This window comes from Hyla sarda, chromosome 3 (genome assembly GCF_029499605.1).
Source record: "Hyla sarda isolate aHylSar1 chromosome 3, aHylSar1.hap1, whole genome shotgun sequence".
In the NCBI taxonomy this organism is placed as follows: Eukaryota; Metazoa; Chordata; class Amphibia; order Anura; family Hylidae; genus Hyla; species Hyla sarda.
Window position 1 is genome coordinate 162,246,449 of NC_079191.1, and position 15,558 is coordinate 162,262,006.

General features: G+C 40.1%; 1 protein-coding gene across 4 annotated transcripts in view; it reads left to right on the top strand.

Annotated features, from left to right (window-relative positions):
- LOC130361839 (probable cation-transporting ATPase 13A4) overlaps positions 1 to 15,558 on the top strand; it is a 108,044-nt gene that overhangs the window by 52,406 nt on the left and 40,080 nt on the right. For 2 of the 4 annotated variants that reach the window (XM_056565398.1, XM_056565399.1), the window contains exons 18-23: positions 5,895 to 6,058; positions 6,308 to 6,418; positions 8,371 to 8,450; positions 9,966 to 10,008; positions 10,925 to 11,034; positions 14,963 to 15,059. In XM_056565398.1, the coding sequence (XP_056421373.1) occupies positions 5,895 to 6,058; positions 6,308 to 6,418; positions 8,371 to 8,450; positions 9,966 to 10,008; positions 10,925 to 11,034; positions 14,963 to 15,059 (605 nt within the window). The remainder of the gene's footprint in view (positions 1 to 5,894; positions 6,059 to 6,307; positions 6,419 to 8,370; positions 8,451 to 9,965; positions 10,009 to 10,924; positions 11,035 to 14,962; positions 15,060 to 15,558) is intronic. The other 2 variants (XM_056565401.1, XM_056565400.1) reach the window with 1 other exon arrangement.

Here is a 15,558-nt window from a genome sequence, read left to right on the forward strand (position 1 = left end):
GCACTACAATGCTCAGAAGAGGAGTAAAATTTGGCTTTTTGAAAGAAAATTTAGCTGAAATGGTTTTGGGGGGCATGTTGCATTTAACAAGTCCCCAGGGTGCCAGAACAGCAAAAAAAAACTACACATGGCACACTATTTTGGAAACTACACCCCTCAAAGAACGTAACAAGGGGTACAGTGAGCTTAAACACCTTACAGGTGTTGGAAACTATTTTGGAAACTACACCCCTCAAAGAACGTAACAAGGGGTACAGTGAGCTTAAAGACCTCACAGGTGTTTGACAGGTTTGCATTGAACTTGGACGAGAAAATGAAAAATTTGATTTTTAACACTGAAATGATGGTGTTACTCCAAATGTTTTATTTTCACATGGTGTAATAGGAGAAAATGGGCCCCAAAATTTGAAGCTCAATTTCTCCCGATTAAGAAAACACCCCATATGTGGACGTTAAGTGCTCTCCTGGCGCACTACTGGTCTCAGAACAGAAGGAGCGCCATTGGACTTTTGGAGAGAGAATTTTGCTGGAAAGAAGTTGGGGCCATGTGCATTTACAAACCTCCCATGGTGCCAGAACAGCAGAAACCCTCCACATGTGACACCATTTTGGAAACTACACCCCTCAAGGAACGTAACAAGGGTTATAGTGAGTACTTACACCTCACATGTTTTTTGAACAGTGGGCCATAAAAGTTAAATAATTGATTTTAGTTTCCCATGTAGTAAGAGAAAAAAAAGCTCCACAAAATTTGTAGCCCAATTTCTCCAGAACAAGGAAAAACCCCATATACAGCGGTAAAGCACTATGCGGGTGCAAAATAGGGCTTAGGAGTGAGACAGCACCGATAACAAAGTGACCACAATTTTTAAACTACACCCCTCAAGGAAGGTAACAAGGGGTACAGTAAATACTTACAGGTCACAGGTTTTTTGAAAAGTGAGACATAAATTGAAAAATTTGATTTTCTTACACTAAAATGCTGAGGTTACCCAATTTTTCACAATGGGTAATGGGAGAAATTGGGTTACAAATGTTGCATGGCTTTTTCTTCTGACTATGGAAACACATCCACATATGGGGTAACGTGCTGGGCAGGCGCATAACAAGGCTCAGAAGGCATAGAGGTCTGTTTGCATTTGAGGCCTATGGCATTTCAGTAGATGATGGCTACATACATTCAGAGGAAAATACAAAAATTAAACACTCACATGTGACACCATTACAGAAAGTACCCACCATGAGGAATGGGTATAGGGGTAAAGAGGACAGTTTGAACGCACGGGTGTTTCCTTAATTTATTTTCCAGGAATGGATGAAGGGTAGCTTTTGAAAATTGCAATTTTCAACCTATGCTCTGCTTCATCTTTCTGGGAACAACTAACATGTGACTCCGAATTGTCACCTGGAAATACAACAAAGCTTATGAGGGAGAACTCTTCGCATTTGAGGCCGATGTTTCTTACGGACCTAACAGTTACATACATTCAGAGGAATATACAAGAGAGGAACACCCACATGTGAGCCTATTACAAACAGTACAGAAGGTGTATAGGGGTGAAGGGGAGATTTGAAACAGACGGATGTTCCCTAATTTTTTTTTCCAGTAATGGATGAAGTGTACTATGGGGGTGGGGGGGGGGAGATTAAAATTGCAATTTTAATACTGATATGCCAATTATTTTCCCAGAATGATGACCCAGAGTATAGCCGAAAGTAACATTGATGCCCACCGCAAACCGTATGCTCTGAATCATAATTCTGGGAATGTGATGTGTGTGGCCATCCCTATTCTGTTACCTCAAATGCGCATTACGCTCAGGTGGAGAGAGAGCGCTGCACATTTGAGGCAACTGCAAACCCCCCAATGATGTTGATTCTGGGGGGGGGGGTTTGGTTTAAAATTTGGAAGACAATGGGGGCATTTACTAAGATGTGTGTGATTTAGTTAATCTTTTGGTTCTTTTTTTTGCGTGTTATTTTGCGTGACTCATTACAAATTTATTACATGGTCACAGGGCATGTGATACATTTTGTGGAGGATACACATTTTCTGAAATTTCATTCTTCACATACACCAAAAAGCTATGCCAGGTCTGGGCTGGTGTAGCTTTGCGCCTTCCCTGGGTGTTTTGCGACTTTTTTGCAAAAGTCGCTGTTGATAAATTCATTACCACTGCACTAACTAACCCTTAAAAGGTGTCAATCGAAAAGGCGCAAAAAATTGCCTGAGGCGCAGCGTTGCGCCTAAATAGAGACAAATCTACACACAAAAACAGCTCTAAAGACAATGATACATGCCCCCAAATGTACTCTAGAGGTACATTGGAGTCAAATTCTGGGGAATTAAAATTAGGGAAAAGGATAAAAAATTTAGAACTCCATGGAAGTGTGATACTCCCTGAAGCAATCCATAATGCAGAGGCTCGGATGATCAGGGCAAGTGTCGCATTGAGTGGTGTCTTTCCGTAACCCCCTCTTGCGACACACTCTGCATTTTTTCTGGGATTGTCCCTTCTTTCCAGTGTGGGGGACCTCACCTGGAAAGTGTTGGCCTGGGATGATCCGGGGCCCACAGTTCCAGAGGTGCTCTGACCCGCACTTTGGCAGTCACCAAAGATTAGGGCCTTTAGAACCTCCTCTTGCAGGTATGTCCCTGTGTTGCCAGCGTACTGGGACAGTGCAAAAGAGTTGTACATGGCAACCTGTACCATGTAGACAGCAACTTGTTTGTACCATAACCGTGTTTTCCGCATGGCATTATATGGCTTGAGGACTTGAGTAGAAATATATACTCCCCTAGTCCAGAATACAATCGGGCTTGAGAAACGGTCCCACGGTACCTCGCACAGGGACAGGGGGTGCTGTCATTCCCATGAATTGGAGTGAGCATAAGGACATCCCTCTTGTCCTTATACCTGACCAGCAACAGGTTTTCATGGGAAAAGGCACTGGACTCACCCCGGGGCATAGGAGTGTGCAGGTGATAGGAAGGAAGGCCTCTTTGATTCTTCCGGACTGTCCCAAAAGCGAGCGTGGATTTGGCGGTGAGGGATGTGAAGAGAGGGATACTAGTATAAAAGCTGTCCATGTAAAGGTGGTAACCCTTATCTAGCAATGGGTGAAAAAGGCCAAATAACACCCAGAGTGGGGGGACATTCTGGGGTTTAATACAGGAATCTCGTCCCTCATACAACATAAACTTGCAAGTGTACCCTAAGGTACTATCGCAAAGTTTATACATCTTCACGACATACCGCGCCCACTTGGTTGGGATATATTGCCAGGAAGCTGAGTCTCCCCTTAAAGCGACTTCCCTTCCAGGGACATAGGCCTCCCAAAATTTGACCCCGAAATGATTGATGACCGGCCTGATTTTATACAGGCGGTCAAATGCAGGATCAGTTCGGGAGGGACATTCCGCATTATCAGCATAATGCAAACATTTTCAAATGGCCTCGAACTGGGGACGTGCGATGGCCATATTGTAGAGCGGGGTCTGGTAAAGGACGTCCCCACTCCAATATTGCGTGACACTGTTTTTTTATTGACTAGGCCATATGCAGCACAAGGCCCCAAAATGTCCTCATTTCGGCTGCATCAACTGGGAACCAGCCACCAGGCCTAGCCAAAAGGTAGCCCGGGTTTGCGGTGACCAACATTTGGGCATACAGTTTTGTCTGCTCAACCAAAAGATTCACAAAGTCGTCACTGAAATAATAACTAAAAAAATCTATTTCAGTGAACCTGACGATGTCAATCTTGATTCCTGAGTCGCCCACAAACTCAGGAATCATTGGCTCGCCAAGTTGGCTTGCCTTGTGGTACCAGGCACCAGTAAATTTGGCTGTGGGGTTTACTAGTATGAGTGCCGGGGAGACTCATACTAGCATGTTGCACAGGGTCAGGAGCACAGGAGGTTTGTGTTCCCACATGGCGGCGTCTCCGCCGCCTTGGTGGCTCGTCATTAGAACTAGATGATGAGGAGGACAAGGAAGGTGAGGCAAGTATGGCATATGCCTCTTCCGCTGAAAACGGCCTGCGGGCCAGCTCCCTACTCTAATGGGGATGAGCCGCGATGAGCAGGGATGCCTGATGATTGATTTCAGCAGGCATCCCGGCCCGGAGCGGCGGGAACCGGAATCGCCAAAAATTGCCGATCAATTCAGATTCCAATTTCCGGCGATCACCGACATGGGGGCTCAGGACCCCCCTCGGCAATGTGCCGACATGCCTGCTGCGGCTAGTGGCGGGGACCGCAATTCCCCCTTAAGGACTCAGGGTGCAGGGCGTATGCCCTGCGTCCTGAAGAAGTTAAAGACATGTGAGGTTTGTATTGTTAGTATTTGTCCCCTTTGGTTGTTTTGAAGTACCTATGTAGGCCTATTTATTATTAAACAAGAGGCAAAATAACATTTGAAAACATTTTTTAAATGCATTTCAAATAAGTTATAAATTGATTTGCATTTTACTTGGGGAAATTACTTGATCCCTTTATAAATCAGGAATATTTCTGACTCCCAGATGTCTTTTCTACAGGTAACAAGCTGAGATTTGAAGCACTGTCTTTAAGGGAGTGCTCCTTATCTCAGCTTCTCACCAAGAAAACAATTGGTAACACTTTACACTGTAATGGTCTTTTCATTCGTACAGTATTCTGCGCAGATTTGGTGCGCAGGATTTCAAGCTGTGTTCAGTCATTCAGTTTACATTGGAATCTGCAGCAGAAAATCCTGTGCATCAAATCTGCGTAGAATACTGTACGTGTGAATAGACCATAGTTGAATAAAATCCTTCAGCAACTGCAAGGTCCACCTGCTCAAAAATCAATTGGCAATTAGTTGTCATCTGTTTGAGATTTCTGATATAATTTTGAGCTTCAATAACTTACCTCATACAATAACTTACAGCTCATGCATATACTTATTGTCTGTCTATATTGCATATTTTACCAATGAAAACTTATTGAAACAAAAAAAAAGCACATTTACTGGCCCATTTGAATGATTCAGATGAGAACTGGGTGAAAGTGTTTTGGTCAGATGAGACCAAAACCAAGCTCTTAGGCACCGACTCACCTCAATGTGTTTTTTTTTGGGGGGGGGGGAGGATGGATGGGACCATGTATCGTCAAATCTTGGATAAGAACCTCCTTTTTCAAGTCAGGGTATTGAAAATGTGTTGTGTTTAGGTAGTCGAGCATCAAAATGACCCAAAACACACGGCCAAAGCCTAGCCAGTATTAGTGTTGCTCGCAAATATCACACATTCGCAAATTCTATTTCGCATATGCTAATTTTCACATACGCGAATTTTCGCATATGCGAAAATAAAACGCGAATATTACGAATATGTGAATTTAGCAAATATATGACGAATATTCGTCCATATATTCACAAAATATCGCAAATTCGAATATGGCCTATGCCGCTCAACACTAGCCAGTATCCAGACCTCAATACCATATGAAATCTGTGGAGGGAGCTGAAGATTCAAGTTACCAAACATTAATTAGCTTCAAAACCGCAATGACTTGGAGAGGATTTGCATATCCTTCCTGAGATGTGTGCAAGCTTGATGGCAAACTACATGAAACCTCCAAACATTCTGATTGCCAACAAGGGCTTTGCCACCATATACTAAGTCATGTTTTGCAAAGGGGTCTAATACTTATTACTCTGAGTAAAATGTGAATTAATCATCTTTCTCTCACTGTTATGAATCTACCATTAAAATGATAGACCAATGTTTCCTTTGTCAGTGGGCAAATGTACAAAAACAGGAAGGGATCAAATCATTGTTCCTTCACTGTATTGAGGTATATCCTGGAGGGGGTGGGAGGGGGTTAGGGGCTTGACAATATTTTATTTATTTAATTTTGCGTTTTTCTTTAGGTGACAATCTTCAGACAGCTTGTACTGTTGGAAAAGCTTCTAGAATGATTCCTCCAGGCAGCAACTTGATTGTGATAAAAGCCAGTCCCCCAAATGACAATTTTTCTGCATCAATTACTTGGAGTAGTAGTGAAGAAATCCATGAAAATGGACACGTAGCAAAGGTACTATTAAGTACTTTACATTCTGATGTGTGTATGCGCCAATTAGAGCAGTCATGAGAGAATAAAATAGCAAATCTTAAAAGGTATACCCATTTTGGACATTTATGGCATATCCAGAGGGTATGCCAGTAAAGTTCCCTAGATGCGGTTCCCACCTTTTATCAGAACGAGGGCCTTCCTGGCCCCTCCTGTAACTCCTGGAGTTCCATATACTATGCTTGTGTTAATGAATACTTTTTTTTTTCATAGGACTTGGACATCAATATATGTCACCCAGATAAAAGGAAAAGTTTTCATTTTGCTATGACTGGAAAATCTTATCAGGTTATTCTTAATCATTTCTACGAATTACTTCCCAAAGTAAGTGTAAGGACATTTACATACAATCTTGCTGCAGCTAAAGACTTATTAAAGGGGTAGTCCAGTGGTGAAAAACTTATGCCCTATCCTAAGGATAGGGGATAAGTTTGAGATCGCGGGGGGTCCGACCGCTGGGGCCCCCTGCGATCTCTCTGTACGGGGCCCCGGCTCTCGGCCCAGATAGCGGGTGTCGACCCAGGCACGAAGCGGCGGCTGACACGCCCCCTCAATACATCTCAATGGCAGAGCCGGAGATTGCCGAAGGCAGCGCTTCGGCTCTGCCATAGAGTTGTATTGAGGGGGCGTGTCGGCCGCCGCCTTGTGCGGAGGTCGACACGCCCCCTTCCCGCGGGCTGTCAGGGCTCCATACAGGAGATCGCAGGGGGCCCCAGCGGTCGGACCCCCCGCGATCTGCAACTTATCCCCTATCCTTAGGATAGGGGATAAGTTGCTCACCACTGAGTCACCACTGGACTACTCCTTTAAATATAGTTAACTAAATATTGTTCTATATTACTTTCCATTTCATGGCACAAAACTGTTGAAATACAGCCTTGTTGCTTATAGTAATCAGCTTATATTTTATAACCTGGACCTGAGAAGTTAAACGTTGTCTTTGATTGCTATGGTGGTAATGTGCAATCACCTGTAAATTACCACCATAGCAGGCAAAGTCAATCAAAATGTTACTGTTTCAGTCTGATACATATATTTTTATCCATGTTTTAAAAAGTGGGTGTTCCTTCCTATGAGTTCTTGTTTTTGACATTGGCAAATTCCCACCTATGTTACTTAAAGGGGTATTCCAGGAAAAAACTTTTTTTTTTTTTTTTTATATATATATGTCAACTGGCTCCAGAAAGTTAAACAGATTTGTAAATTACTTCTATTAAAAAATCTTAATCCTTTCAGTACTTATGACCTTCAGAAGTTAAGGTTGTTCTTTTCTGTCTAAGTCTTCTCTGATGACACCTGTCTCGGGAAACGCCCAGTTTAGAAGAGGGTTTTCTATGGGGATTTGCTTCTAAACTGGGCGTTTCCCGAGACAGGTGTCACCAGAGAGCACTTAGACAGAAAAGAACAACCTTAACTTCAGAAGGTCATAAGTATTGAAAGGATTAAGATTTTTTAATAGAAGTAATTTACAAATCTGTTTAAATTTCTGGAGCCAGTTGATATATAAAAAAAGTGTTTTCCTGAAATACCCCTTAAAATGTTTTTTTTTTTTTTTTTTTTTTTTTTAGTAAATTCTCTTCTACTATATCATTATAAGGGGCATGTCAATTAAGTTGGATTTCAAACCTGAATAAATTTGGAGCAAATGCAGCAGACTATATTGTCAGTGACAGAACCTCCCACTGTGTTTCGTCATCAATACTTGATTAGATTTCATATATGGACATTAGACAATGGCAGCAGTGATGTATCATCCATAGTGGCATTACCACTGTGTCCAATGATTATTTGCCATGGTCATGTCATGTGTAACACAGATAATATAAGGGGAAAAAATGCAACCCAGCTCATCATCAATGTGAACGATGTCCTAGGGCAGAATGCTGTTTGGAGATGTAGGAAGCATGAATGGCACGGTAAAGCAGGCTGAGTCCCATTCAGAAGCATGCCAAAAACATTGAATATGTGTTTCAAACACATACAGTACTTATTCATGGCAGTGACTAAGAACTGTATATAGTTCAAAACGTGTTGACCCTTGTGACCTTGAGAACCGCACTCTTGAGGCTCCCATCTGAAAAATGTCATGTCTTCGATCAGATTTAAAATATATCTACGGTCCTTCTGAGAGCTTTCTATCAGCTTTTTTTTTTTGTATGCCTACAGAGGGTGCAGAGTTAGCAACTGCAAGACCCACTTGGCCTCTTTTTGGTATGTAAAAGGCCAGCAAAATTTTTCAGATGTATAAAGTGTAACCTATTTTAATGTGTTTACAGATCCTTCTCAATGGAACAATATTTGCTAGAATGAGTCCAGGGCAAAAATCCAGTCTTATTGAGGAATTTCAGAAAATAGAGTAAGTTTTTTTTTTTTTTTATAATGTTAACTAGCTGATACATGGGAAGTCCTATTATTAAGCAATTTGCTAAATTTATTGGAAACACAATACAAAAAATGATTAGCGGTAAGATTTTAGAACATCAATTTAAGGGGAATGTGTAATCTGAAAATAATCTATTCTTATATGATTTTTTTTCTAATTTCCCATTTTACTATGTATTTTTTAAATATAATCATAAAAATCTTACTGTTCTGTCTAGATCATTTCCCAACAATGTCCTCCACATCAACACAAACAGGAGTACAGTAAAAGCTGACCCCAGAATAGTTTGCACTGGCAAAGTTTTTTAAACGTAATAAATAAATAATTGCACTGAAAGATCTAAAAAGTATCCTTTTATAATTCTTATTAATATTAGTGTGAAAAATAATTATCCAAAATACACACTGACTTAAGCTGTCATCAGTAGAGCCATCATTATATATGCGTCCTCAATTATAATTAGTACATTGCACTACGGTTAAATATTTTTTTTAAACCTAGCCAGAAAAACATCAACTGCTTTTTTCTTCGTTTTTGCAGGTTTTAATTTTTTTTTTTTCAAATTCATGTAAACAGCCATGTTTTGTACTTTGCGGCAGTTTTTCACTGCCTTTAGGGTACCACTCTGTGGGTGGAATACATGGCGCCAGGCTCACGGAACATAAGGAGGTAAGTAGTGGTGCACAGCATCACTACTTACCTCTACCAGCCGTAAAGTATACACCGGTGCATATTATACAGAAGTGGGGACTCCTGTAACTATACTGATGGGAGTCCCTGCTCCTAGCAGGGCTAAGCTTTACAGCCACAGGCATAGCTCATGCTGTCGGGCATCTTTACTAGTGAGTGCCAGGATTCATTTTCAGCTCTGTTTTAGGCTTAGTCTTTTTGACATCAGTATATAGACAACACACAATGCACAATAGCTGATGCTCAGAGCTCAGCCTCCCCCTCTTGTGGAATGACCTCGGCACAGGTCACAGAGTATGTCCAGAAATTGCTCCCATTCATGTTAATGGCACAACTTCAGACAGTTTTTACCTATGTTTATTTGGCCCTGCTGTAAAGCTTATCTATATATGCTGTAAAAAAAAGCTCAGACAAGATGGCTGTCCCCATAATAATGTACAAAAAATACATACATAAATTAAATTAAAGAAATAAAAAATTATTATGAGAAAATAGAAATAGAACAGAGAAAACTTACCATGTTCCAGTATCTGGTTCTAATTGGTAAAAATAAATAATAATATTTAGGCAAAACATTTACTTTAACATTGCAGCAAATCTAATGCAAAGAGTTATTCTCTTTTTTAAGGGTATCTACCCAGGTGATCTGCTTATCCAAGCTGGTTTAGCTCCTCAATTCAGGCAGTCAGCAGTTATTATTCATGTAGTATTAGTACTGCAAGCAAGTAGGCATAGGAAATATGATAAGGTTAAAAACATAAATGCAAAAGAACTGAGTTTTTAATGTCTTTTTCTTAGTTATTATGCTGGAATGTGTGGTGATGGTGCAAATGACTGTGGGGTGAGTAGCATTTGTGTTCTTTTTTACTATTAGCTGTAGTTTTTTCTGTGACACTTCAATTTCTTTTAAACCAAAATTTATGAATCCCCAATTTTTTTAAATCCTCAAACAAAGGTAAAATAATATTACAGGTGTATGATATATATATATATATATATATATATATATATATATATATATATATATATTTGTGGAATATACAAATAACGCAAGTATTATTTTATAAGTAGCTACCAAAAGTGGTAAGCAGGTCAATGATCAACAACACAATCCTGAACCTAGAAGGTTAACTTACATGGGAAATGGAGGATAGCCCATGTTGTCTGAACCCACAGAAGAACTATTGTAGCACACACTGCTGGAAAAGTTAATACTGGCTATGATAAACGAGTCTGAGAACAATATGGTCCAGAATTATCAATTTGTTGTACATAAACACTGGAGTGATTTGCCCACAGCAACCAATCACAGCTCAGCTGTGTATTGGGCACTGCCAATGCTCACCCTTGTTAATCATGTCTAGAACCTATAATAATACGGATCAGGCCATATCAGTCAGCTGCCCCTGATCAATCCACAGTCTAGTGTTAATGCTTCCCCCGGTCAGCTCACAGACTAGTATGAATGCTCTCCATGGTCTGTTCAGTTCACAGTCTAGTAAAAATGCTTTCCCTGGACAGTCCACAGTCTGGTGTAAATGGATTGGTAGTGATTGCCAGCCCCCTTGGACCAAACAGGCAAACATATATATGTCATGCCAGTCCAGACTGAAGGCACATACTTCCTTTCTTAGATGAGGTTGATGCATCAATGACATTGCTCGAGTTTTGGAATAAATTTCATATGTACATGCCTCCCAATTTAATGCTCTCATCTACTTTTCTGTGATGCTAACAACTTTATAATGGTTTTCCAGGCCTTGAAGATGGCTCATGCTGGAATCTCTTTGTCAGAATTGGAGGCCTCTGTAGCCTCACCGTTTACCTCGAAAACCCCCAATATTGAATGTGTGCCAAAACTTATCAAGTAAGTTTTACTGTACAATAATTAAGAAACAATTTAATATTCTGCTATTGCATTTCAATTTATATTTGTAAAACAAGTGAATAGAATGCATACATATTATACTATTAAGTAACCTGTTTTCTCCATCTGCTTTAGTATATGATAATATTGTTTGGTATGCACCTATCAACTGTTATTGACATCACAATTTAAAACAAAAAATGAAACAAGTTCACTTATAGTTTCAATTTGAAATATTGTCAATATGTTGACAGCTCATATTCAGACCTTTGAATGTTGACCAAAATTGTACCCAGATAGAAATGTCGGATTGCTGCCAAACTCAGCATTCAGTTATGTCTTAGGCAGCTATGTAAATGATTACAGGTGCGGTCTGATTAGACATTGAAGTAATCATTTACTCTCCTTCATCTGCTTTATTATAAAAATGGGTACTTTTTATGTAGTATACCTTTTGGTAAGTGATTGTTGACTGCAAGACATGCCTCTACGACGCACTTGAATACGTGGTGCTCCGTTGACATACTTTGAGAGTGAGTGCAACAATGGACGAGAGAAGCAGGATGGTCGCTCCAATGAATTTCTTACCATCTAAGACATTGTGATCAAGCTCTTAGGATGTGTTTGGAGTGGCTATTTGAGAACATGCACATATGGCGTACAAGCTACAGATGGTCCAGACAGACCACAAGTAGAGCGGATCATTTTATCTGCAGACAAACAGGAGTAGCTCGCACAGTTTCCTTGTCCACTATCCAAGCAGAGGGGGCACCTTTATTACACACTCCTGTCTAGCACAGTGGAAGGGGGAGGAACAGGTGGTATAGATGTTATATGAAAATTCCCCTGAAACTCACCCTGTTAGGAGTCTGGTTAATGGTATGTGGGGTGCCTTTGGTGTTTTCGGTGCAGATAATGAAGTATAGTGGAAATATAATACAGTCTTTTACTCCGCAAATTCTTCATCCAACATTATGGAGGCACAGTTCAATATTCTCATTTCTATCCCTGGTTTGCTCTCAGTGGATAAAGTGTACTCAATTTTCACTGTGAAGTGCAAGTCCTTTAGATATATAGAAGCCTGGCAGCAATAAAGTTTTTGGCCCTGGTCTGAAGCCCTGAAAGGTCCTATGATAGCTTTGGAATGCATGTTAACCTACTTCCCTCAGTCTCTCTATCTCTCTTTGTATAATGTGAAACAGTATTAAAACAGTAAAACAATTTAAATAGGCATAAATTAAAGGCATCTATGTCTTACAACCAATCCACAGGACCCACAGGGTACACAATGAGACACTGCAGATGGGATTACTATTGTAATCTCTTATCAGATTTTCTCTATTTAAAGCTGTCTACAAGCTTTTCTATGATAATTTGAAAGGTTTTGCTACAATTACTCCCTGTTTGCCCTGTTGTTGTTACTTACTTACTCTGCATTATCTGCTGTCCAACATGTAAAACACAATCTGTCCAAAAACAGAGTGGAAGTGAGTAGGTCCAGAAAAAGGTGGAAATAAGAAGGATGTGATATTTGATGTTCTGTACTCCATTGAAGGGGAGAGAAAACTTTGTGTCCAGCGTATCATTGTGTCAACATGAAACAGTAGATAAACATCAGTGGTATATGTGACTGCACGTGAGATTGTCTTACAATGGTGTTTCAGCTGCAAATTGAATATTGCAACATATTGTTTTATTGCAATTAAACAATTTCCAAAACAATTTCCATTGACCGGATAGAGAATAACAAGCTGATTGGTGAGGGTCCAACTGCCGGGACCCCCAAAATCCCAAGAATGGAGACAAAATTGTTCTCAGAGCAGAATGGATTGTGCACATCATCACACATGCACAACCAGCCCTCTGTTCATTCTCTATGGGGCTTCTAAACATTTGAGCTGAACTCAGCAATATTAGACATCCCCATATAGAATAAATGGTGCTCTGGTCGTACAAGCGTGGTGCATACCAATCATTTTGGAAACAATGTTGTCCCCATTCTTTAGATCATTTGGGGTCCCACTGCCTGGTTTTGGCAGAGTTGGAAGGCACATAACTCCTAACCAGAACCTTAGGTGTTAATGTACTTTCCTGTTGTAGCACTTTTGTGTAGCATTGTAAAATGGCAAGAAAAAGTGAGTAACATTTTTACATCTTAGACACCCTTTTCCCATTCTCTGTCGGCGAATCTTCTCTCTTGATGAGTGTTAAATAGGGTAAAGAAAGTCCAGCTGTGGTCCAGCTCTCGTGTAGCTCTCAGTTGTAGTGTGTCGGTTCAACAAATACCGTGGTTGCATGGGTACACACCCCATTGGAGAAGCTTAAAGGGGTACTCCGCCCCTAGACATCTTATCCCCTATCTTATCTCGGCTGCGGCACCCCACTGCCATCACTGCACAGGGCAAACTCGCTATGGGAGTGGGCGTGGCAGCTGTCATTTTCCCTCCCCTAGACTTGCATTAAGGGGGCGAGTCATGACATCATGAGGGGGCGGAGCCATGACATCACGATGCTCCAGCCCCTGCATCGCCTGTCATTATGCACAGAGCGAGTTGGCTCTGTGCAGTGATGACAGCGAGGTGGGCGGTGGGACCCTCGTGATCAGACATCTTATCCCCTATCCTTTGTATAGGGGATAAGATGTCTAGGGGTGGAGTACCCCTTCAACAGCTAGGGATTACCAGTGTAACTCCAAGAAGCTTCCTTTCTTCATATCTACTTATTGTTCAAGTCTTTTATTCAATGGTACATGGGATAAAATAGTGTGCAAGCATAAGACAGAAAATACAAGAGCCTTTTTATACTTATGGACCTAATTGGCTTCCGGCTGGGCCTGTTCAAGAAAAGTGGCTGAAGTGGTTAGAATGTCTATATACTGTAGGAACTGTAGATAATATTGAACTAAAGAGAATATTGTTTACTGTAACTTTGCACTAATTGCTTGATATCCTTTTCACTACCACCTGCACTACCTGACTCAAATGTATTTGCATGACGGCAAAAGACCTTCTTCAAACCACATTTGCAGCAGAAAGCATCTGTAGGAACTCTTTGTGACAAAAGCTGTGGAACTTCAACACTTTGCCAGACCACAGATTTCCCCTACCACCTATTTCACCATTCAGCGGCATCACACTTGCCTGTCTACCCTGCCTAGTAGGTTGCACCACCAGTTGAATCCCCATCAGTCAGCTTGTTATCCCCTATCTGGGATATAGAATAATATTAACTTTCAAGCTTTTCCCGTGGAAAAGTTTTTTTTTTTTTTTTTTTAACCAACTGGTGCCAGAAAGTTAAACAGATTTGTAAATTACTTCTATTAAAAAATCTTAATCCTTCCAGTACTTATTAGCTGCTGAATATTAGAAATGAAATTCTTTTCTTTTTGGAACACAGAGCTTTCTGCTGACATCACAAGCAAAGTGCTCTCTGCTGACATTTCTGTCCATTTTATGAACTGTCCAGAACAGCATATGTTTGCTATGGAAAATGGACAGAGATGTCAGCAGAGAGCACTGTGCTCGTGATGTCAGCAGAGAGCTCTGTGTTCCAAAAAGAAAATAATTTCCTCTGTAGTATTCAGTAGCTAATAAGCACTGGAAGGATTAATATTTTTTTTAATTGAAGTAATTTACAAATCTGTTTAACTTTCTGGCACCAGTTGATTTAAAAAAAGAAAAAATTCCACTGGAGTACCCCTTTAAGTAAAAAGAGACAGATTATAAACCAGCACATACATTTACCTCTATGTAAAGCTTTTGAAGTGGGAATGCCCAATGTAAACATGTATGGAATGTACATAGGCTATGCATATGATCAGCTTTATTGGTACTACTAACTACCATATCTTAAAGGTCAAAAGATTTGTTAGGTGTAATAAACTAGTTAATACAATCTACAAATAATGGTGACATTTATTTATTTTCAGAGAAGGAAGAAACTGCCTTGTCACTTCATTCTGCGTGTTCAAGTATATAGCAATGTATGCTATGATTGAACTAATATGTTTGATGCTTCTGTTTTGGGTATGATCATAAAATATGTTAAATTTGTTCTTTTGAAATGTTTTCATACCTTAATATTATCTTTCAAAATAAATCTTTAAATGCACATTATAAGTGTTACTGCTGCTTCTATTACTACAACTACTACAACTATCATTATTATTATTATTTCCATTATTATTATTATGTACTATTACTGCTTCTAATAAAGGAACACTTTGAGCAAACATGAAAAATCAACCTTCCCATTGGAACATATTAACGAATCCAGTCTAAAGTTAAGACAGTTAAAGCATAGACAAGTTTATCACAGTAGCACATTCTGCATGATACATATGGAAAAATAGGTTACTTTTCTCGTACCAACACAGCTCTTTGTTGGTTTACTTTTCACCTGAATTTTGTGCCACAATTTTGATGCACATCTTAAATGAATAAAAAATTAAGGTGTAAAAAGTTTCCAAAACACATAATAATCCTAAAATGTGACATATACAGTATGCCTGTTTTAGGGTCCATA